The sequence below is a fragment of the Aedes albopictus genome, chromosome 2, assembly GCF_035046485.1.
Source record: "Aedes albopictus strain Foshan chromosome 2, AalbF5, whole genome shotgun sequence".
NCBI lineage: Eukaryota > Metazoa > Arthropoda > Insecta > Diptera > Culicidae > Aedes > Aedes albopictus.
The window spans coordinates 86,203,914-86,221,586 of NC_085137.1; the positions used below are offsets into that span (position 1 = coordinate 86,203,914).

General features: G+C 41.0%; 1 protein-coding gene across 1 annotated transcript in view; it reads left to right on the forward strand.

Moving 5' to 3' along the window:
• Positions 1-16,046, forward strand: part of LOC134287652 (probable actin-related protein 2/3 complex subunit 2) — a gene marked incomplete at its 5' end in the record, with an annotated part of 28,013 nt that extends 11,967 nt beyond the window's left edge. The window contains 6 exon segments of the mRNA XM_062850025.1: positions 3,777-3,870; positions 10,525-10,820; positions 10,904-11,124; positions 11,193-11,284; positions 15,752-15,861; positions 15,943-16,046. Coding sequence (XP_062706009.1) covers positions 3,777-3,870; positions 10,525-10,820; positions 10,904-11,124; positions 11,193-11,284; positions 15,752-15,861; positions 15,943-15,970 — 841 coding nt within the window. The 3' untranslated portion in view covers positions 15,971-16,046.
• Between the last annotated feature and the right edge of the window lie 1,627 nt (positions 16,047-17,673).

The window sequence follows — 17,673 nt, forward strand, 5'->3', positions numbered from 1 at the left end:
ATCACGACCCCCAGGAGTAGTTCTGATCCAGATGGTAGACATAGGGGCACTGTTGATGTAGAACAAGTATACTGTGTGATTACATTTTTTCACATTTAATAAACGAATTTCAAAAGTAGTAGATGGTAAAAGAAGTTTCTGGAGTCGTCGTACAATCTTGTCGCCAAAGGTATATTTGAAGCAGAATCCCGTGTACCATTGATCTCAAATTCTCCCGCCAATTTCCATGGAACTTGATGTGTATGGAGTCTGGAAATGAGTATCACTTCACGGTATTCAGACGGGGTAAAATTGTTCTCAGCCTATAAATAAATTGTGGCAGTGATTTTTGCCGCTATAATACAGTCTAATAATTGTTTACCTTAATTCTTGTATCGCGATTTTCAGAAATCTTCGTCTCGAAATGTTTGCGGCCAACATAAGCATCCTCTAAACTGCCGACCACGTCACATGTCTTCCCCCACTTGTGGCATCGCGCGAGCTGAAAAAATAGTAGGGGTACTCACTAAACAGATTAAACTGCTGCGTAAGCCATGATTTTCTGCTTATTTGAAATGTTTCATGATTTTGCGAATGAAATAATCAAAGATTGCCTTGATGGTCGCGACATTTAATCAGTTTAATCAGTTTACGCTGTTAAGTGAATCCCCCTAGTGTTAGTTTGTGCTTAAAACGACGTTAGGCCAACACAGATTGTGTGACATACCTGCTTATCACCAGAAATGCATAAAATGTTTGATCCGGAGAAATCTTATTTCCGATTCCAAATCGAACGAACGCGAATTGACAGCTTCTTTGTGTAAAATGATAACACATTTCAAACCTTGCTTTGAATGGATACCTTGAATTACAAGCTACAAATGCGCAGGGAGGAGGTAAAGAATAGTTCACCCGTCGACCACCATTCTTTGATAGGCGCTACTGTTTTGTTGCCGGCTATTTTCATAAGTTGCATATCTATGTATTAATTATCTAAGGCTGAACTCTCCCTTCGTTGGTCTGAATTCCTCTCAACTGCATTTCGCAAATTACAGTAAAAACTGTTCCCAGCAAAGTTGTGTTACCGCATGGTACGATGCGAAATCCACGGTCCTTCAGTACTTCGACGTCGACGATAATGCCTGCTCCCGTTGAAGTTGAGAGATCTACACTCTACAGTACAGTACCGAGTTGGTCTCTTCTCAGTTTGAAGTTTGCTCTTTCTGTTTAGCGTGTTGATGTGCGTGATATGGATTCTGTGTTTACGAAAGCAAATAGTCCCTTTCCAAAAATAACTTTTCGGAATTCCACAGTGAGCTTAGATTCCTTCATTGGTACTCGGACGTCGATTTGCCCCTCCTAACATAAGACTCTGCCGGGGCCCGTGGCGTAGTGGCTACACGTTTGCTTCATAAGCAGATGGTCATGGGTTCGATCCCAGCCCCGGCACTTTCGTCAGTTGCTCTTTCCCCCTGAGAGCAGCTGACACTGAGCCTCTTATGAGCCCAATGGCTCAAACGAACCCGGATACTTGGACATCGGCGAACCAGCAACTCATAATGGACTCCCAATCGGACTGGAAACAGGAACAACCGACAGCCACACATCAGCTTCCTCGTGCTCATCATGCTGCCACGATAGGGTAGAGAGTGAAAGCAGCGCAACGGCCACCAGTTGGATATAGCAGAATTAGAATAGAATACATTTAGGCGCTGTACAAATTGTAAGTACAGCTTCCAATTGGAATCGCTCATGCATTGCCCTAGTGGACAACAGAGCTATAAATTAGGTTAAGTAATTTAAGAATAAAAAAAACATAAGACTCTCATGCAGGGCGCAAACATTTCGAGAAGACGAGCTGAAGTTCACCGTGCGGCAATTTTAATTCACTTGCTTGCATATTTATATTCAGTTGCTCGATACTCGTTTGTCAACTGAATAAAAATCAAAGAATATTTGTGAAAATCTTACAAAGTGTTAAATCTATCTATCTATCTATCTATATATATAAAAATGAGTTTGATGTCCCTTTGAGGCAACAAAACTCAAGAACGGCTTAACCGATCAGGATGACTCTTGCATGGTTTGATTCGTATTCATGGTGGCTGTGTTTATATGTATAAAAAGTTACGAAAATCAACTCCAAAAGTTAGAAAATTGATAAAGTACTGATTTTTATGAACTGGGAAGAAAATCAAAACGATCGAAATGAAACCAATCTAGAGTGCGATGCTTAAATACGCTCAAGAGCTGTCAAACCACCACAAGCTTGGCAAGACAAAGTTTGCCGGGACAGCTAGTTGCTGATAAAATGTTAACGTTTCGATAACATTCAACAATGCTTTACACAGATCTTTTCCCATTTGATTGTTGTGGAGTATTTTTGGAAAGAATCGTAGCCATAAACGTAGGTAATTATGAAGATGTTCCTCGATCGGCTTCATATTCAATAACTACGAATTGACTGACTGTGTGAAGACGGAGAGCAAAAATAAATTTGTTTGTTTTGAATATTCAGTTCAGAATCTTTCAAATTCGTGCTGTTTTCAGTCAATGACTATGAACATTTTGCACTCTGCTCTCATGTTTTCAGAAGCCTTCCCTGTCAGCTTAGCCTACGACTAAAGTTATAATCAGGGTTGGGTTTCCCTAAGGTTACTCGTAACCCGGTCGGTTCTACGCAAAAGTTGATATAGGACTAGGGTGGGGCTAATTTTGAAAAATCTCCGGGATATGATTTCCTTAGTGGAAAGTGATCTACTACTAGTCGAAATAAGGGAGCTGTGAAAAAATGAGCGATTTCGGCTGATATTTAGGGGTGGCACAAAGGGTTTTGGTGGAATTTATGCTAGAGCAAACATTCAAAAAACATTTCAAATTTAATTTACAAACATAACTTTTCTAGACCAAATCGGTGATTCTAGAACCCATTTGGGCCAAATTGGCCTATAAGTTGCGATATATCTACTAGTCTTTGATATAATTGAAAAAAAAATGTCATATATTAGTATTTAATTGAATTGAATACTAAAATAGGAAATTTTCTTCAATTAGTCAACTGATTCAGAAATAGCCATATAACAATTAAATGGAATAACCCGATAACTAGTTTCTTGCTTAGGATCGATATTCATTACATCATATACTAAATTTACTCAATTCTTTTCATTGTTGCGAACACTATCCACGAACGCCTACGAGTTACGTCATACGAACACCTAAGAATTTTATATTTCTTATAGGGTGTTGGTTCCCTTATTAATCATGTGGCTCCCATTTTCATCCTACGAAAAACAAAGGATTGAAGTACTGTTTGTTTTGTTTCTTATTTTTGTATTTTTTATTAGAAGTGAGCACCCATGAAAACAAAAAGAACGGAATCAATCGATGCCTTAATCGCTTGTTTTCGAATAGGATGAATATGGGAGCGTGAGATTACTGATGGCACACATACCCTAGCCTACCTACTATCAATATGACGCCAGGAGACCGTCAAATCAAAGAGCTGACAGTTAACCGCCAATAAACCTCCTGCGAAATGAATGTATTTGTTTATTCATAGCGATGACTCATTCAAACGCCTTCCAGACAAGTGAAATAAAAACATACCCATCAAACCACCCTTATATGCAGAGGCGTTAGATTCAAACACCTCACCACCGTTTTGCTCATTTGCATCATGCACTGTGTGAGCGCCGCTCGCTACGTGTATCAAACCAAACCATCCTCTAAAAGCTAATTCAATGGTCACGACGCTTATTCATAATCACTGTTTTGTTTTTTTTTGTCTCTTGCAGCAACAAAGCGGAATCCATAGATGTCACTGTGGCGGACTTTGATGGTGTGTTATTTCACATTTCCAACATCAACGGCGACAGAACTAAAGTGAGAGTAAGTATCAACTACTGCGGGCACGGGAGATCTCTTAGTACCCACCCATAGCATACCGCGCGCGACTATCATGCTGACTCGTATATTAGTCAATCAAACTAGCTAAAACAGCGAACTCGCGTCGTCGGCGTAGTTGTCTGCCCGGGTGTTACCGTTAGCATACAAGGCCTGTTTGCTACCCGTCTGCTACTTATTGGCAAGCGAAAGCAAAAGTTATCTGTATGTGCAGTGCATCCACGACATCACGGTGATCATTATCTAATTTATTCCGAGATCGGTTTATCCGAGCGGTTGATTGTGCTCCTGCATGGCAGTAGTAGGTCAATGACTCACACAGTAAACGATCCCGTCCCGGGTGACTGTGGCTGATATTGGAAATTGCCATGAGATTGTGTCTCCTGCAGCGTGCAGGTGACACTTTGGAATGCATTTTCCGATAGCTTGAGTTGGTTTGATAGCAGTAGTGCACTCAAAACCTTCCAAGTAAACCCTGAATTGTTTTTTTTACAGTTGAAGTCAATGAGGCGTCTCAGAAAACAGATCCTTATGGAAGAGAATCCCTAAAGGTATTTTTGATCAAATCGCTGATGGTAACAATCATGTAATTATTTCTTTCTGATAGATATTTACTGTGGTTAGAAGTGAGCGCCGCCGATTTTCGGTTCACGCCGCCGCCGCCGATTATTTTTCGGCGCGCCGCCGCTTACGCCGCCGAACTCCAATTTCCTACGCCGATCTAAAAACACATTGATAAATTAAATTATTTCTTGATTTTATTTCATTACAATATCAAGCAAATCCGGGGCCCGTAGCGTAGTGGGCTACAGGTTCACTTCATAAGTGGATGGTTATGGGTTCGATCCTAGCCCCGGCACTTGTAATTCTTCGTCAGTTGCTCTTCCCCCCGAGAGCGGCTGGCACCTGACCCTCTTCAGAGCATATGCTCCAACGAACCCGGAAACCTGGATATCGGCTAACGGTAACTCATAATGGACTCTCAATCGGAAAAGGACCAAGAGCCACACATCATTATCCTCGTGCTCATCATTCTACCATGGACAGAGTTGAAAAGTGACAGCAGCGCAAAGGCAACCAGTTCGATTAAGTAGAATAAGATTAGAATACATTTAGGCGCTGTACAAATAGTAAGTGCCAATTGGAATCGCTCACGCAGTGCCCTAGTGGACAAAAGAGCTGTAAGGTTAAGCGATTAAAGAATAAAGAAAGAGTCTATGTATGTAACATTTGTATCGTCGTTTTCAGCGGTGGTCCATTTTTTTGGTACAAATTAATAAGAGTTCTAAAAAAGTGAAAGAGTTTGTCCTTCGAATTAAAACGAGTTCACAAAGATACCGGGGGTTCCTGAAGATAACTGATGACTGAAAAAAAGAATCTAGGGATTCCGAAGATTGAAGAAAATGCTGGTGATTCTGGAAAATAAATGTTGTCGTGTTCATCTCCAGAAGAGATGAAATTTCTCCAGCAACTCTTTTTAGGATTCTTCCAGCAGTTTCGCCAAGCATTGCGCTAAGGGTTCCTCCGGGAACTCTAGAAGGTCCTTCGGGAATTCAGAGGGTTTCCTCCGAGACATCCTCCAGGAGTTTCTTCGGGAATTGCTACAGAAGTTTTACTGAGACTTTTTGTAGTACTTCCTCTAGAAACTCCTCTAAGAGTTACTCCGAGTATTCTTTTAGGAGATCCTCCAGGAATTCATCTAGAAGTATAAAAGTTTTTCCTGGGAATTCCTTTAGGAGATCATCCGGCAATTCCTCTAGGACAGAGCTGCCGGTGGACGCATAAATGCCCCATGTGCAAAAACAGACAATCGAGAAAATTGCGTCCAAAGTTCGAAAAAAGTAAATTGTCTCAACTATGAAGTATAAGTGCTGAATCGTGTTCTAACATCAACCAATTTTTAATTTGAGCACTATTTTTTTGTTTTAGAGCGATTTTATAGTTCCATAGGATTTCCAATGAAACGTGACGCTTATGCGTCACGAATGTTACAAATCGGCCATGCATTTTTTCAACAATTTTCGGAACAAACTACCTATTTTTATTTCCCCATATGATAGTACCCCACGATACATGGTCATGGGCTGCAAAATCTCAATATTGCCAAAAATGCACATGGGACAATTATGCTTCCACCGGCAGAGAGGGACGAATGATCACTAGGTTAAAGTCCCTCTTCAAAACCAAATACACACACAATTTCTCTAGGAGCATCTCCGGGAATTCCTCCACGAGTTCTTCAACGATTTCATCCGGGAATTCCTTAACGAATTTTTACGGGAATCCCTTTAAGAGTTCATAGAAATTGCACTGGAAATACCCGAAGCTTCCTCCGATAATTGCTCTAGGAGTTTCTCCTGTAATTCCTCCAGGAGTTCTTCCGGGAATTCTTCTGGGTGTTCTACTGGCAAGTTCTGTAGCAGTTCCTCCTGGAATTCTTCCAGGAGTTTCTTTAAAAGTTCGCCCGGAAATTCTTCCAGAAGTTTCTCCGAACATTCCTCTAGAAGTTCCTGTGGGAATTTCTCTAGGGTTTCCTCTAGGAATTCTTCCGCGAGTTCCTTCCCTTTCGAGTTCCTTCGGGGATTCCTCACCAATTTTTTTGCGAGAATTACACTAAGAGTTTCACCGTGACTTTCTAAGTACTTCCGGGAGTTCGAACATCTTCGGAAACACCTTTACGAGTTTCACCGGGAAGAAGTTCCCCAGGCAATTTCACTACGAGTTGCTATATAAGTTTTTTCTAGAACTTGCACTGGGTATGCCAAAAGATTCCTTCAAGAAGTCTTTTAAGAATTTTCCCGAACTTTCCTCTAGAAGTTCTCCCAGGAATTTCTCTAGAAGTATCTGAGATCATCCGGGAATTTCTCTACGAGTTCTTCCGGGTATTTCTTCACGAATTTCTTGGGAATTCTTCTAGGAGTTCCATCGGGAGTTGCTCTAGAAATCTGGCTGGGAATTCCTCAAGAAATTCTTCCAGGAAATCCATGAGGAGTTCATCCGAGAACTCATCTATGAAAACCTCTGGTAATTTCTCTACGAGTTCCTCCTTGAATTCCTTTTCTAATTTCTTCGGCAATTTCTCTACGAGTTCCTCCGAAAATTCCTCTGGCAATTACTTTACTAGTTGCTCTAAAAATATTTCTGGAGTTGCGCAAGGAATGCCCGGAATTTCCTCCGAGAATTCTTCTATGAGTTCCACCGGTAATTCCCCTAAGAATTCCTCCGGAAATTCCTCTAAGAGTTCCTCCGCCCCAGTGAATCAAAATTCAACCATCGCGCAACAATAATGACAATGTCGCAACCTGTATTTGTTGCGACAAACAAACCCATGCGACATAAGTTTGTCCCAACTTGAAAATAATGGGATTAACATCGTACACCACGAGTTTAGAGATTTTTAAGCCTTGCATTGCGATTTTCGAACGGTAACTTCGAGTCGGTAAACACTGCAACTCTGGTGAAGCTCTATCATCAAACAGTTTAGACTTTGGGTTAGCAATAATTGATTATTCACGAGTTCAAAAGTACGCAACAAATTCAGCTTCCGTTTTGTCTGCAACAAAAAATGTCGAGATCATGTCATTATCTGTTACCAGTAGGGATAAAGAGTAATCATCGCACCTTCTTTGTTGCTAGTTTTGTGCCTCTTTTGTCTGACAATTCTCTTCACTGCTAAGAGTTCTTCTAAGATTTGTTTCCGGAATTCTTCCAGGAGTTTTCCCAAACGTTACTCTAAAAGTTTATCAGGGAATTCTTTTAGATGCTCTTTTCGAAATTCGTTTAGAAGTTCATCCGAGAATTCCTCTAGGTGTACCTCTAAGAGTTCCTCCGTGAATTACTTAAAGACAGTGGCGTCGCGTAACCTCACTTTTTATCTGTGCACCGACCCTAAAACTTGTAATTGCAAGGGGTTTATGATCAAAATCGAAATAGAAATGAGTGAAAGCAGCTATTCTCGTCTTTTTCTAATTATTACAAGCAAATTTGTTCAAAAAATTCAAGAATTTATACTTGGTGCACAGGTAAAAAGTGAGGTTACGCGACGCCACTGCTTAAAGAGTTTATTCGGAAATTCCTCTAGAAAGTCCACCGGGAATTCCTCTAGAAATTCTTCCAGGATTTCCTTTAGAAGGTCATTCTGGATATTTTTTTGGGCAGCTGATTCACCATAACAATTATTTCAATAAATTTCCAAGAAACATGTGAAAATAAATAAAAATAACTTAACCGTAACTGCACAGAAAAAAATATTCATGTAAAGTTCAGCGAGAAATCATGCACATAAAGGGAATGCTAGAGTTAGTGCATATTTACATGAGATATCATGTAAAATTACGTTACAATCGTATATTTCCGCTAATATTCACGTAACCGGTTGGAGTCCATGATGGTTTACGCGATGGTTGGCGGAAATTTACACGATGGTTATGTAATTTTACAGTATATCTCATGTAAAAGTGCACTAACTCTAGCATTCCCTTTATGTGCATGATTTCTCGCTGGATTTTAATTACATATTTTTTTCTGTGTATAAACATGTCATTGCATCTTCAAAATGATGAGTTACTAAAAAATAAAACACTGATATTAACGGAATCATGGAGGTACTGTTAGGAAGTACCTAATAATTCATAAAAATGGAATAAAAATCAAAAATTTCGGGAGTTTTTGATTTTTTTAAATGTATTTCTACATAATTCAATAAAAATGCATGAAAAAAATATGGTAATCATTCCTGGCAGAATGCTAGGACGGTTTTATGGCATAAGTTCTGGAGAAAATGACTCAAAAACTGCTGGTAAAGTATAATCACTGGCCAAGTTCGCAGGGGTTGACGGTATTAAAGTAAAGGAGTTTCATTTTGATTATTGTAATGTAGTGTTCTTTAGTGAAACATATCACCTTTTTAACACTTTAATGCGCCTCCAATGGTTCATCACGAACCGGCTGCTGCAGATGGAGTATAGCTGATCATATGCATCAGACATGCTCGATAAACACGGAGGAACCACCGGGGCTCATTAGAGCATGGTTTCCCAAACTGTGGGATCCAGGGGGCGCGAGGGACAGTAAAATATTTTACTGTAACAGACAACAAATGAGGGAATTTCTATGGGGGGTCGCGAAAACTACGTCTGCTGGCAAAAGGGGGTCGCGAGACCTGAAAGTTTGGGAACCTATGCATTAGAGTCTATTCCCAAGCAATAGTTCCAAGTCGGTTGGATTTAAGAAGGTTTTGGTGATCGTTACAAATCCTAATAAAAGTATTATAGGATTCGTGACAGGTTTTGGAACCTTTTACAGCCAGATGACTTCAAAATGTTGTTTGGGATCTATTTCCCACGTTTCTCGGTTGATTTTGATGAGTAATTTATTAATGTCATAGTCGCTTTTTCGAATTTTTACAATGTTAGTAGGTCATATTTTCTATAAAGCAATTAAAATTGACCGAAGAATTAATAGTGGGAAGGAGATTTGCAGCACTTAATTGTGCTGATAGATTCGAAGCTAACGTTCGAACGTTTAAGTGTTTAAGCATTGTGACGTCAATGTGTTCGACGTGACATTTTGGACAAAAACTGACTGCTTTTTATTAACTGAACAACGTTACTTGTGTAGGGCTAGGTTGACATTTCTAGGCTACGCTTGAGAAAATGACATGATTTATCTAGGTAGGACCGATAGGACAATTGAACGAATTTGAATATTTTTCATAGTATTTGTAGGGGGATGAATACATAATAGTTGACAAGCAATCTTTATTATTTTAAAATTTTATTGCAATCAACTGACCAACTTGGCGTATTTTTGTTTATCTCTTAGATGGTATTATGACACCAACAGAAAAATATCAGAAGATCAGTAACATGTTTCTGTGGGTTATGCACCGATGGCAATTTAAGGACACAAGAGATGAACACAGAGAAGTAGAAAACGATTATTGAAATCAAGAAAACAATTTGACACAGGATCGACTATATTTTAACACACGGGGTTCGATTGATTCGATGAAAAAAAAAACAAACATACGACAACTGCCTTAACGAGGAGAAAAACATATTGAACCATACCACACAATCAAACAAGAAGACAAACACAAACCGTGTGACCATAGCACTACATAGGCCAATCCTGACTGACTGACTAATTGAAAACTTTCCAGTCTTCTACCGTACCTTTTTGAGTCAGTTTGCAACAGTGTCTTAATGGATATCATTTTCCGCGTACGGCTGACAAACTGCTTCTGAAAGATTACGTACTCTTTTCTATCTTCGGGTCTAGTGTAGAGGTTTCAACTCTAGTCAGAATGCAGCTAGAAACCTAGCAAAAAAAAAAAGATTTCACAAAAAAAATGTGTCTACGTACGATGCTTCGCTCTTGAGTTATGAGTTTTCAAAGTAGATGGTGTCTGTGGAAAATGTTTGTTTTCTATTGAAGTTTTCCGAAAAATTAGGCGACCCTGATTTTTTTTTTCAATTTAGTTTTTGTTCATATAGGTATCTATATATGAACCCTACCTATGAAAAAAATATTAAATCCTGAGAACCTTCGTACCAATTTGTACGATAATTAAAAAACATCCCCTTCTTCTTAACAAAACGTTTTCATTCAATTCCTTCGTTTCTCTCCTACCCACAGACGAGTATATCGCTCAAGTTCTACAAACAGCTACAGGAGCACGGAGCAGATGAACTGCTAAAGCGAGAGTACGGAGACCTGCTCATCACGCCGGAAGACGGCTACAACGTTTCGGTCCTGGTCGACCTGGAGCAGATCCCCGACAACTGGGAGGAAATTGTGCGGAAGATCGGCCTACTGAAGCGAAACTGTTTTGCGTCGGTGTTCGAAAAGTACTTCGACTTCCAGTCCCAGGGCGAAGGAGAAGGCGAAGGCCAGAAGCGAGCGGTGATCAACTACCGAAATGACGAGACTATGTAAGCCGGCGATGGGGCGATTTGCTCTTCCTTGCTAGGTGTGCAAGAGTAATGTTTTTTTCTTTTTCGAATGTCCCCAACAGGTACGTGGAAGCAAAGTCAGACCGAGTGACGGTCGTGTTTAGTACGATATTCCGCGACGAGGACGACGTAGTGTTAGGCAAAGTGTTTATGCAAGAGCTGCGCGAAGGACGGCGGGCATCACACACGGCACCGCAAGTGCTGTTCTCCCACAGGGAACCTCCGCTCGAGCTGGCCAACACCGGTGCACGGGTAGGGGAGAACATCGGATATGTTACGTTTGGTATGCGGTTTTGACGAGACTCTTGAGAATAGGAACCATTTAATGATGTTCTTCCTTCTTCGTTTTAGTATTATTTCCAAGGCATACATCAAAAGAAACACGTGATAACACAATTAATCTAATCCATATGTTCCGTGATTACTTGCATTATCATATTAAGGTAAGTGAAGTATCTGTAGATTTTTAGTTTATCCTTGTCTTCTTTCTGGCATTAGCTCATATGGTCCGTCAAAAAGTTACTGTTGTGCAACATTTGACTATGTTTTAATTTGACGTATAATAAATTAGAATTTATTTTGCAATTCTAAAAACAGCCTTGTATATTTCACCATGTAGTCGAAACTAGGTAAATATTTATAATTTGGTGATCATATTCGGTAGTTCTCAATACACTGCTGGTTACATAAAACTTTCGCATATCGTTTTGACTGATGCTTTTCTGCGCTTCAGTTGTCACAGTTTCTTCATGCCGTACTAGATTTGCTTCTTTTTAGTTCTTACTAACCGTTCTCTGTTGAGCAGAACATCAGGAAATAGTATTCATTCGGTACTTGCCGCCGTTAGTTTCTTTTATACACTTATATAATCTGTGGTCAACGTCAGGTCGATCGGTGTCCTCCTATTCGTCCACTTGATCGACCCACCTAGCTCGCTGTGCACCACGTCTTCTTGTACCGGTCGGATGACTCTCGAGAACCATTTTAGTCGGGTTGTTGCTATCCGACATCCTGATGACGTGACCCGCCCACCATAGCCTCCCGATTTTCGCGGTGTCGACGATGGTTGGCTCTCTCAGCAGCTGATCTTCTTCTTCTTCTTTTTGGCTCTACGTCCCCACTGGGACTTGGCCTGCCTTTCTTCAACTTAGTGTTCTTTCAGCACTTCCACAGTTATTAATTGAAGGGCTTCCTTTGCCTGCCATTGCATGAATTTGTATATTGTGGGGCAAGTACAATGATACACTATGCCCAGGGAGTCGAGAAAATTTTCCCGACCGGAACGGGAATCGAACCCGTTGTCTCCGGATTGGCGATCCATAGCCTTTAGCACTAGGCTAATTGGAGACCCAGCAGCTGATGCAGTTCGTGATTCATTCATCTTTCCCAAGTCCCGTCTTTCATCTGCACTCCGCCGTAGATGGTACGCAACACCTTTACGTTCGAAAACTCCAAGGGCGCGTTGGTCCTCTGCACGTAGAGTGTCCATGTTTCCTGCTCATAGAGAACTACTGGTCAAATCAGCGTTTGTAGATAGTTACCTTCGTGTGACGACGGCCTTTGTTTCGTAGAGTTCTGCGGAGTCCAAAGTAAACTCAATTTCCTGCCGCAATGCGTCTCTAAATTTCTCTGCTGGTGTCGTTGTCGGCGGTAACCAGTGAGCCCAACTACACCAATTCTTCAACCGCCTCGATTTCATCACCGTCGATAGAAATCCGGGGTGGCGGGCGCAGTGATTCCTCCCTGGCGCTCTTTGTCATCATGTACTTTGTCTTCAATACATTAATGACTAATCCGATTCGCCTGGCTTCATTCTCCTGTTGGATGTACGTTTCCATCGTCTCAAATTTGCAGGCTATAATATCAATATCATCCCCGCCCTCCTTATTACACTCCTAACGCAATGTTGAACAGCAAGCACGAAAGATCAGCACCTTGTCGTAACCCTCTGCGAGATTCAAAGGGACTCGAGAGTGTCCCTGATACTCAAACTACGCACATCACTCGACCCATCGTCGCCTTAATCAATCGTATCAGTTTATCCGGGAATCCGTATTCGTGCATAATCTGCCATAGCTGTTCTCGATCGATTGTATCATAAGCGGATTTGAAATCGATGAACAAGTGATGTGTGGGCACGTTGTATTCGAGGCATTTCTGCAACACCTGGCGGTGTGCGAACATCTGATCCGTTGTAGCGTGTTCACCCATGAATTCAGCCTGATATTGCACTTACGAACTCTCTTGCAATCGGTGATAGACGGCGGCATTAAATTTGAGAGAGTATCTTGTAGGCATTGCTCAGTAGTATGATCGCGTGGTAGTTCCCGAAATCCAACTTGTAGCCCTTTTTGTAGATGGAACACACGATACCTTCCATCCACTTCTCCGGTAATAGTTTCTCCTCCCAAATCTTGGTCATGACCCAGTGTAGTGCTCTCACCAGTGCACAGTGGGAAAAAATATGTATAAAACGCGAATAACTTCCGAGCAGAGATATATGTAGCTCGGAGTGGATGGATTCGAATGAATTTTTAACACGAACTGTCAAAATCTCTACAGTTTCAGATATGCAGAGTGTCATTCGCCGCACGATGCTGGAAATCTGTGTATCGGGCCCGTTTTACCACACTATCTCTCTTTTCATCTTTTTCGAAAAATTCTGGAATGCAAAATAAATTATTTATTTAATTCGTGTTAGTGTAAAAACTTCCGTATTATCGAATGGAGCTGATTTGGCTCACCGCACGGCCTTAAAAATTGAAATATCTTCAAATAACCCTGATATCCCCTATTTCTTTGAAACTTCACATTCATCTCCGCCCGGAATAGAACGCAATCCTTAAGAGCTGGACCAACCCTATGTCAAATTGCCGATACTATGAAAGTTTTTACATAAATACGAATTAAATAAGTAATTTGTTCTGTACGCCAGTCGGGAATACATGAGGATTTTCTCAAAATGGTCTGTGTGAGAGAGAGTGGGGTAAAACGAACTAAATACACTGATTTCCAGCATCGTGCAGCGAATTACACCCTCCTTATCTGAAACTGTAGAGATTTTGGCAGTTCATATCAAAAATTCAATCGAATCCATCCACTCCGAGCGGAGATATAGAATTTATTCGCGTTTTATACATATTTTTTCCCACAGTGCAGTGTTTCTTCACCGTAATTTAGTAGCTCGCTTGGTAGTTGATCTGCTCCAGCGGCTTTGTTGGTTTTCAACCGAGCAACCTCCTCCTCCATCTCTTGGTGGTTGGGGGCTGGAAATCTTTCATCCTGCCCACGTAATCCTAGATCTGTTACCACGCCACCTTCGGTGCTTGCAACACATCGCTATTGAAGTGCTAATCGTAATGCTGTCGCCACCTCTCGACCACCTCACGCTCGCTCGTGAGATGATTCCCGTGAATGTCTCGGCACATGTCGGCTTGTGGCACAAAGCCTCTGCGCGAGCGGTTCAGCTTCTCGCAGAACTTCCCTGTATCCTTAGCGCGGTACAGCTCTTCCATCCGCTTCGCGATCTCGGTCTTTCTGCTGGCGCTTCTTCCTCCGAAAGACTAAGTTCTGCCTGTTCCGCGCCTATCTATAACGTGCCTCATTCGCCTCCGTACGGTGATTCAACATTCTTCTTGCTGCATTCTTCTCGTTTTTCAACTGTTCACATTCGCCGTCGTACCAGTCGTTTCTGTGATTCTGTGTCGCGAAGCCTAGTGCTGCAGCCGAGGTACTACCTATGGCGGATCGGATGTCCCTCCAGCCATCTTCAAGTGTAGCTGCGCCAAGCTGCTTTTCCGTTGGTAGGGCCCGATCATACGTTGTCGCATCTTGCTCAACACCATAAATCCTGTTCTCAGTTCATTGGTGGTACCACAGCTTGGTAGAAGGTAGCCGCTCGATGCCCGCTTTTCCACACTTTCTGTCCAGTCCAACAAAGTTCCTGCAACGCCACGATGTCGAAGTTGCGGGGATGTAATTCGTCGTAGATTATCCTGTCACATCCTGCGAAACCAAGTGACTTACAATTCCATGTTCCAAATTTCCAATCGTAGTCCTTTTTTCGTCGCATGGGTCTTTGCCGATTGTATCGAGTCGTATTTTCTCCTATGTTATGTTTAACGTCCCAACCAACACTGGGACGACGACACTGATGGGGCTACCACCTTGGGTCTAGCTAGGTGTGATTCAGCCTTCCTTACTCAGCCGCTGGATGCCAGAACAGATGCAGTTTGAGCCACACCTCCTTGGTGAACAGACGCTCGGGTCGTACCTCCTCAATCTAGCTGAAGGCAGAAGGACAACAGTGCCCAGGCTGCACTACCAGCTAAGCACACAACTCTTAGCTGGCGGTCTTTGTCATCGCTTGACCTGTGGAAGCATGAGATAGAAACTTTTGAGGACCAGAGCTATGTTGAACGCTCTCCTTATTGACTCATCGTTTTGCAGACCAAAATTGCATTATATTGATTTTGAGGAACTTAGACGATTTTTTTAGATGTTTTAATTATTTCTTCAACATAAGTTTCTAACGGATATTACAGTTAGCTTAAAATTCTAACCAGTCATAATAATCTTTTCTGTCGAGTTGATAGAATGTTAGCCAGTAAGCGAAGACTACTTCATCAAGAAGACATGCAACTCTGTTATTTTCCCATACTAACGGCAAGCGTCACCGACGGAACTGCCGCCTGTTGAGTTAAGGTGGTACCTTTGTATAAAAGTGTAAGAGTGTATTGGTGCGAGTATGAAGATTAACACACACTATCATAAAAAGTTCCACCTTTATCCGTGGTGGCGCTGGTAACAGTGACTCCCGATCTTCGGCAGTGCTGCAAGTCTTCTTGATAAAGTGGTCTTCGCAGTAAGTAACGGTCATTTCTTTCGTTTACCAAAATATCTAATTCCAGTGTTCGAAAGCGTACATCCATTCACGAATGCGAGCAAAAACGTCGGAATTCCTGAAGGTGCTCAACCGTGCTCGTCCCGAGCCGAAAAATACGGAAAAGAAAACCATTACGTAAGTGTTGTTCCCGCTTTGCTCACGCAATTGCTCCTATTGCTTTTCGTTTACAAATTGCGAATATTATTCCCTTTTCAGTGGGCGATCATTCATCAGAAAAGAATGATTTTGGAACTCATCGGACATCTAGTTGTTAAATGTGTAAGTAAATATTTACTCTAATAAAGCTTGGGCTGCGATGAGTCGGAACGCATTACGGTTGAATCAAGTGTACTGATGAAATAAGTTACAAAAAGTGGTCGGAATGTCACGATGACATTTGAAGTTGACTCAAGTTTTCGGTAAATGAATGCAATGCGGGTTAACCAAATAGGTAACTTATGATTGTTGTAGATTGTTTTCTAGTATTTTTTTGATTTACTAATGAGTGCACATTTACTTGAATGGTACATGAAACGAAAATTAACTCTTAAATTACGATTTATGCTTTGTCAGAAAAAAAGTATGTAAGCATGCACAAATCCAAAACTCTGCGTCGTGCTCAAGTGTTTGCCATATAGTTTAGAAAGTTGTCAATCTACACCGATTTTTTACTGTGTAGGTTTGTCACTGATGTGGAAAATGTAATAAACATCATTTTAATCCATATGGAATGAGAATCATTTGTCATGTTTGTATCTTACTTTGTCATTACTCTTAATTCAATAATGTTTAATCGCTTTTCTTCGTCGTTTATGTCCGAGCTGTAAAAAGCAAGTAAGTGGAAACCGAATTGAAACAGCAGTGAGTTTTGCGAATCCAATCAACAGAACACGAATGGGCGAAAAAACGGGAAAAGTTTTCCATTGTGCAAATATTATGGATGTAAATGTAATTGTAATATGCATGATAGTATCGCTAAGAACAATAGTGATGAAATTGAGCATTTAACAGAACCCCGGATGAAAAGATTAGCCGGGAGCAAAACTCAACAAATATATACATTTGGAAAAACAAAATCATTATTAGAATATTAGCAGTTAAATTCCTTGATCGTCGCTGCCAACAACAAGTAAAACTAACCGTTACTGTAAAATTAATTATAATAAAAGGCCAGAAGTCCAGCCGACTCCCAAATGGCTATCGATTCTGTCCAAAGTGCAGAATGTTTACAGGTTCTATATTCCGGTTTCGTGCACCAAAAATATGATGGTCTCATGACATGCTTTATAGTCAATCCTATTTCCTCCCATCCATCCATCGTATCCTCCTTATGTGAATGCTGTCCCTAACAAAATGTTATATTTTTGACTAACACCTTCGCGAAAAATTGACGTATTATGCTGCTCAACACTTTCCGACATGCTGGTTAAATGTCTGTGCTTACTATTTATACTTCTTTTGAACTAAAATAATGACTTTCTGAATTAGATTTAAATCACTACACAAAAATCATAGTTCGGAAAGTAGGTTGTAATGTGCCAGCATGATCACTGATTAGAAAACCCCTTTGGGCAGATACATCACATATTCCAATTTACAATCAGCTTTACAATGTTCCAAACCTTACGCTGACCATTTTGCAAGAATCCAATAATACCTACTCTTTTGAAACGATGAAAAGCCAATAACATTGGAATAATTGACGGACTGCTACCCAGCTGGATTGAGACGTACGAAGCAATTTAGACCGATTCAAAAGTAGCACAAGTACAGCCGCGGAATGAGAAGAGTAGTGAAAGCTATTGATGAGAGCAAGAGACGGGGGCACTACTAGGTAGCAATTAACTAATGGTGTACGAGGCACACATACGAGCAATAAAACTAGAGCTCCTCTCCCTATCCTAATTAGTACAGTACTAACACCCTCAAAAGTGCGCGAGAATAAAT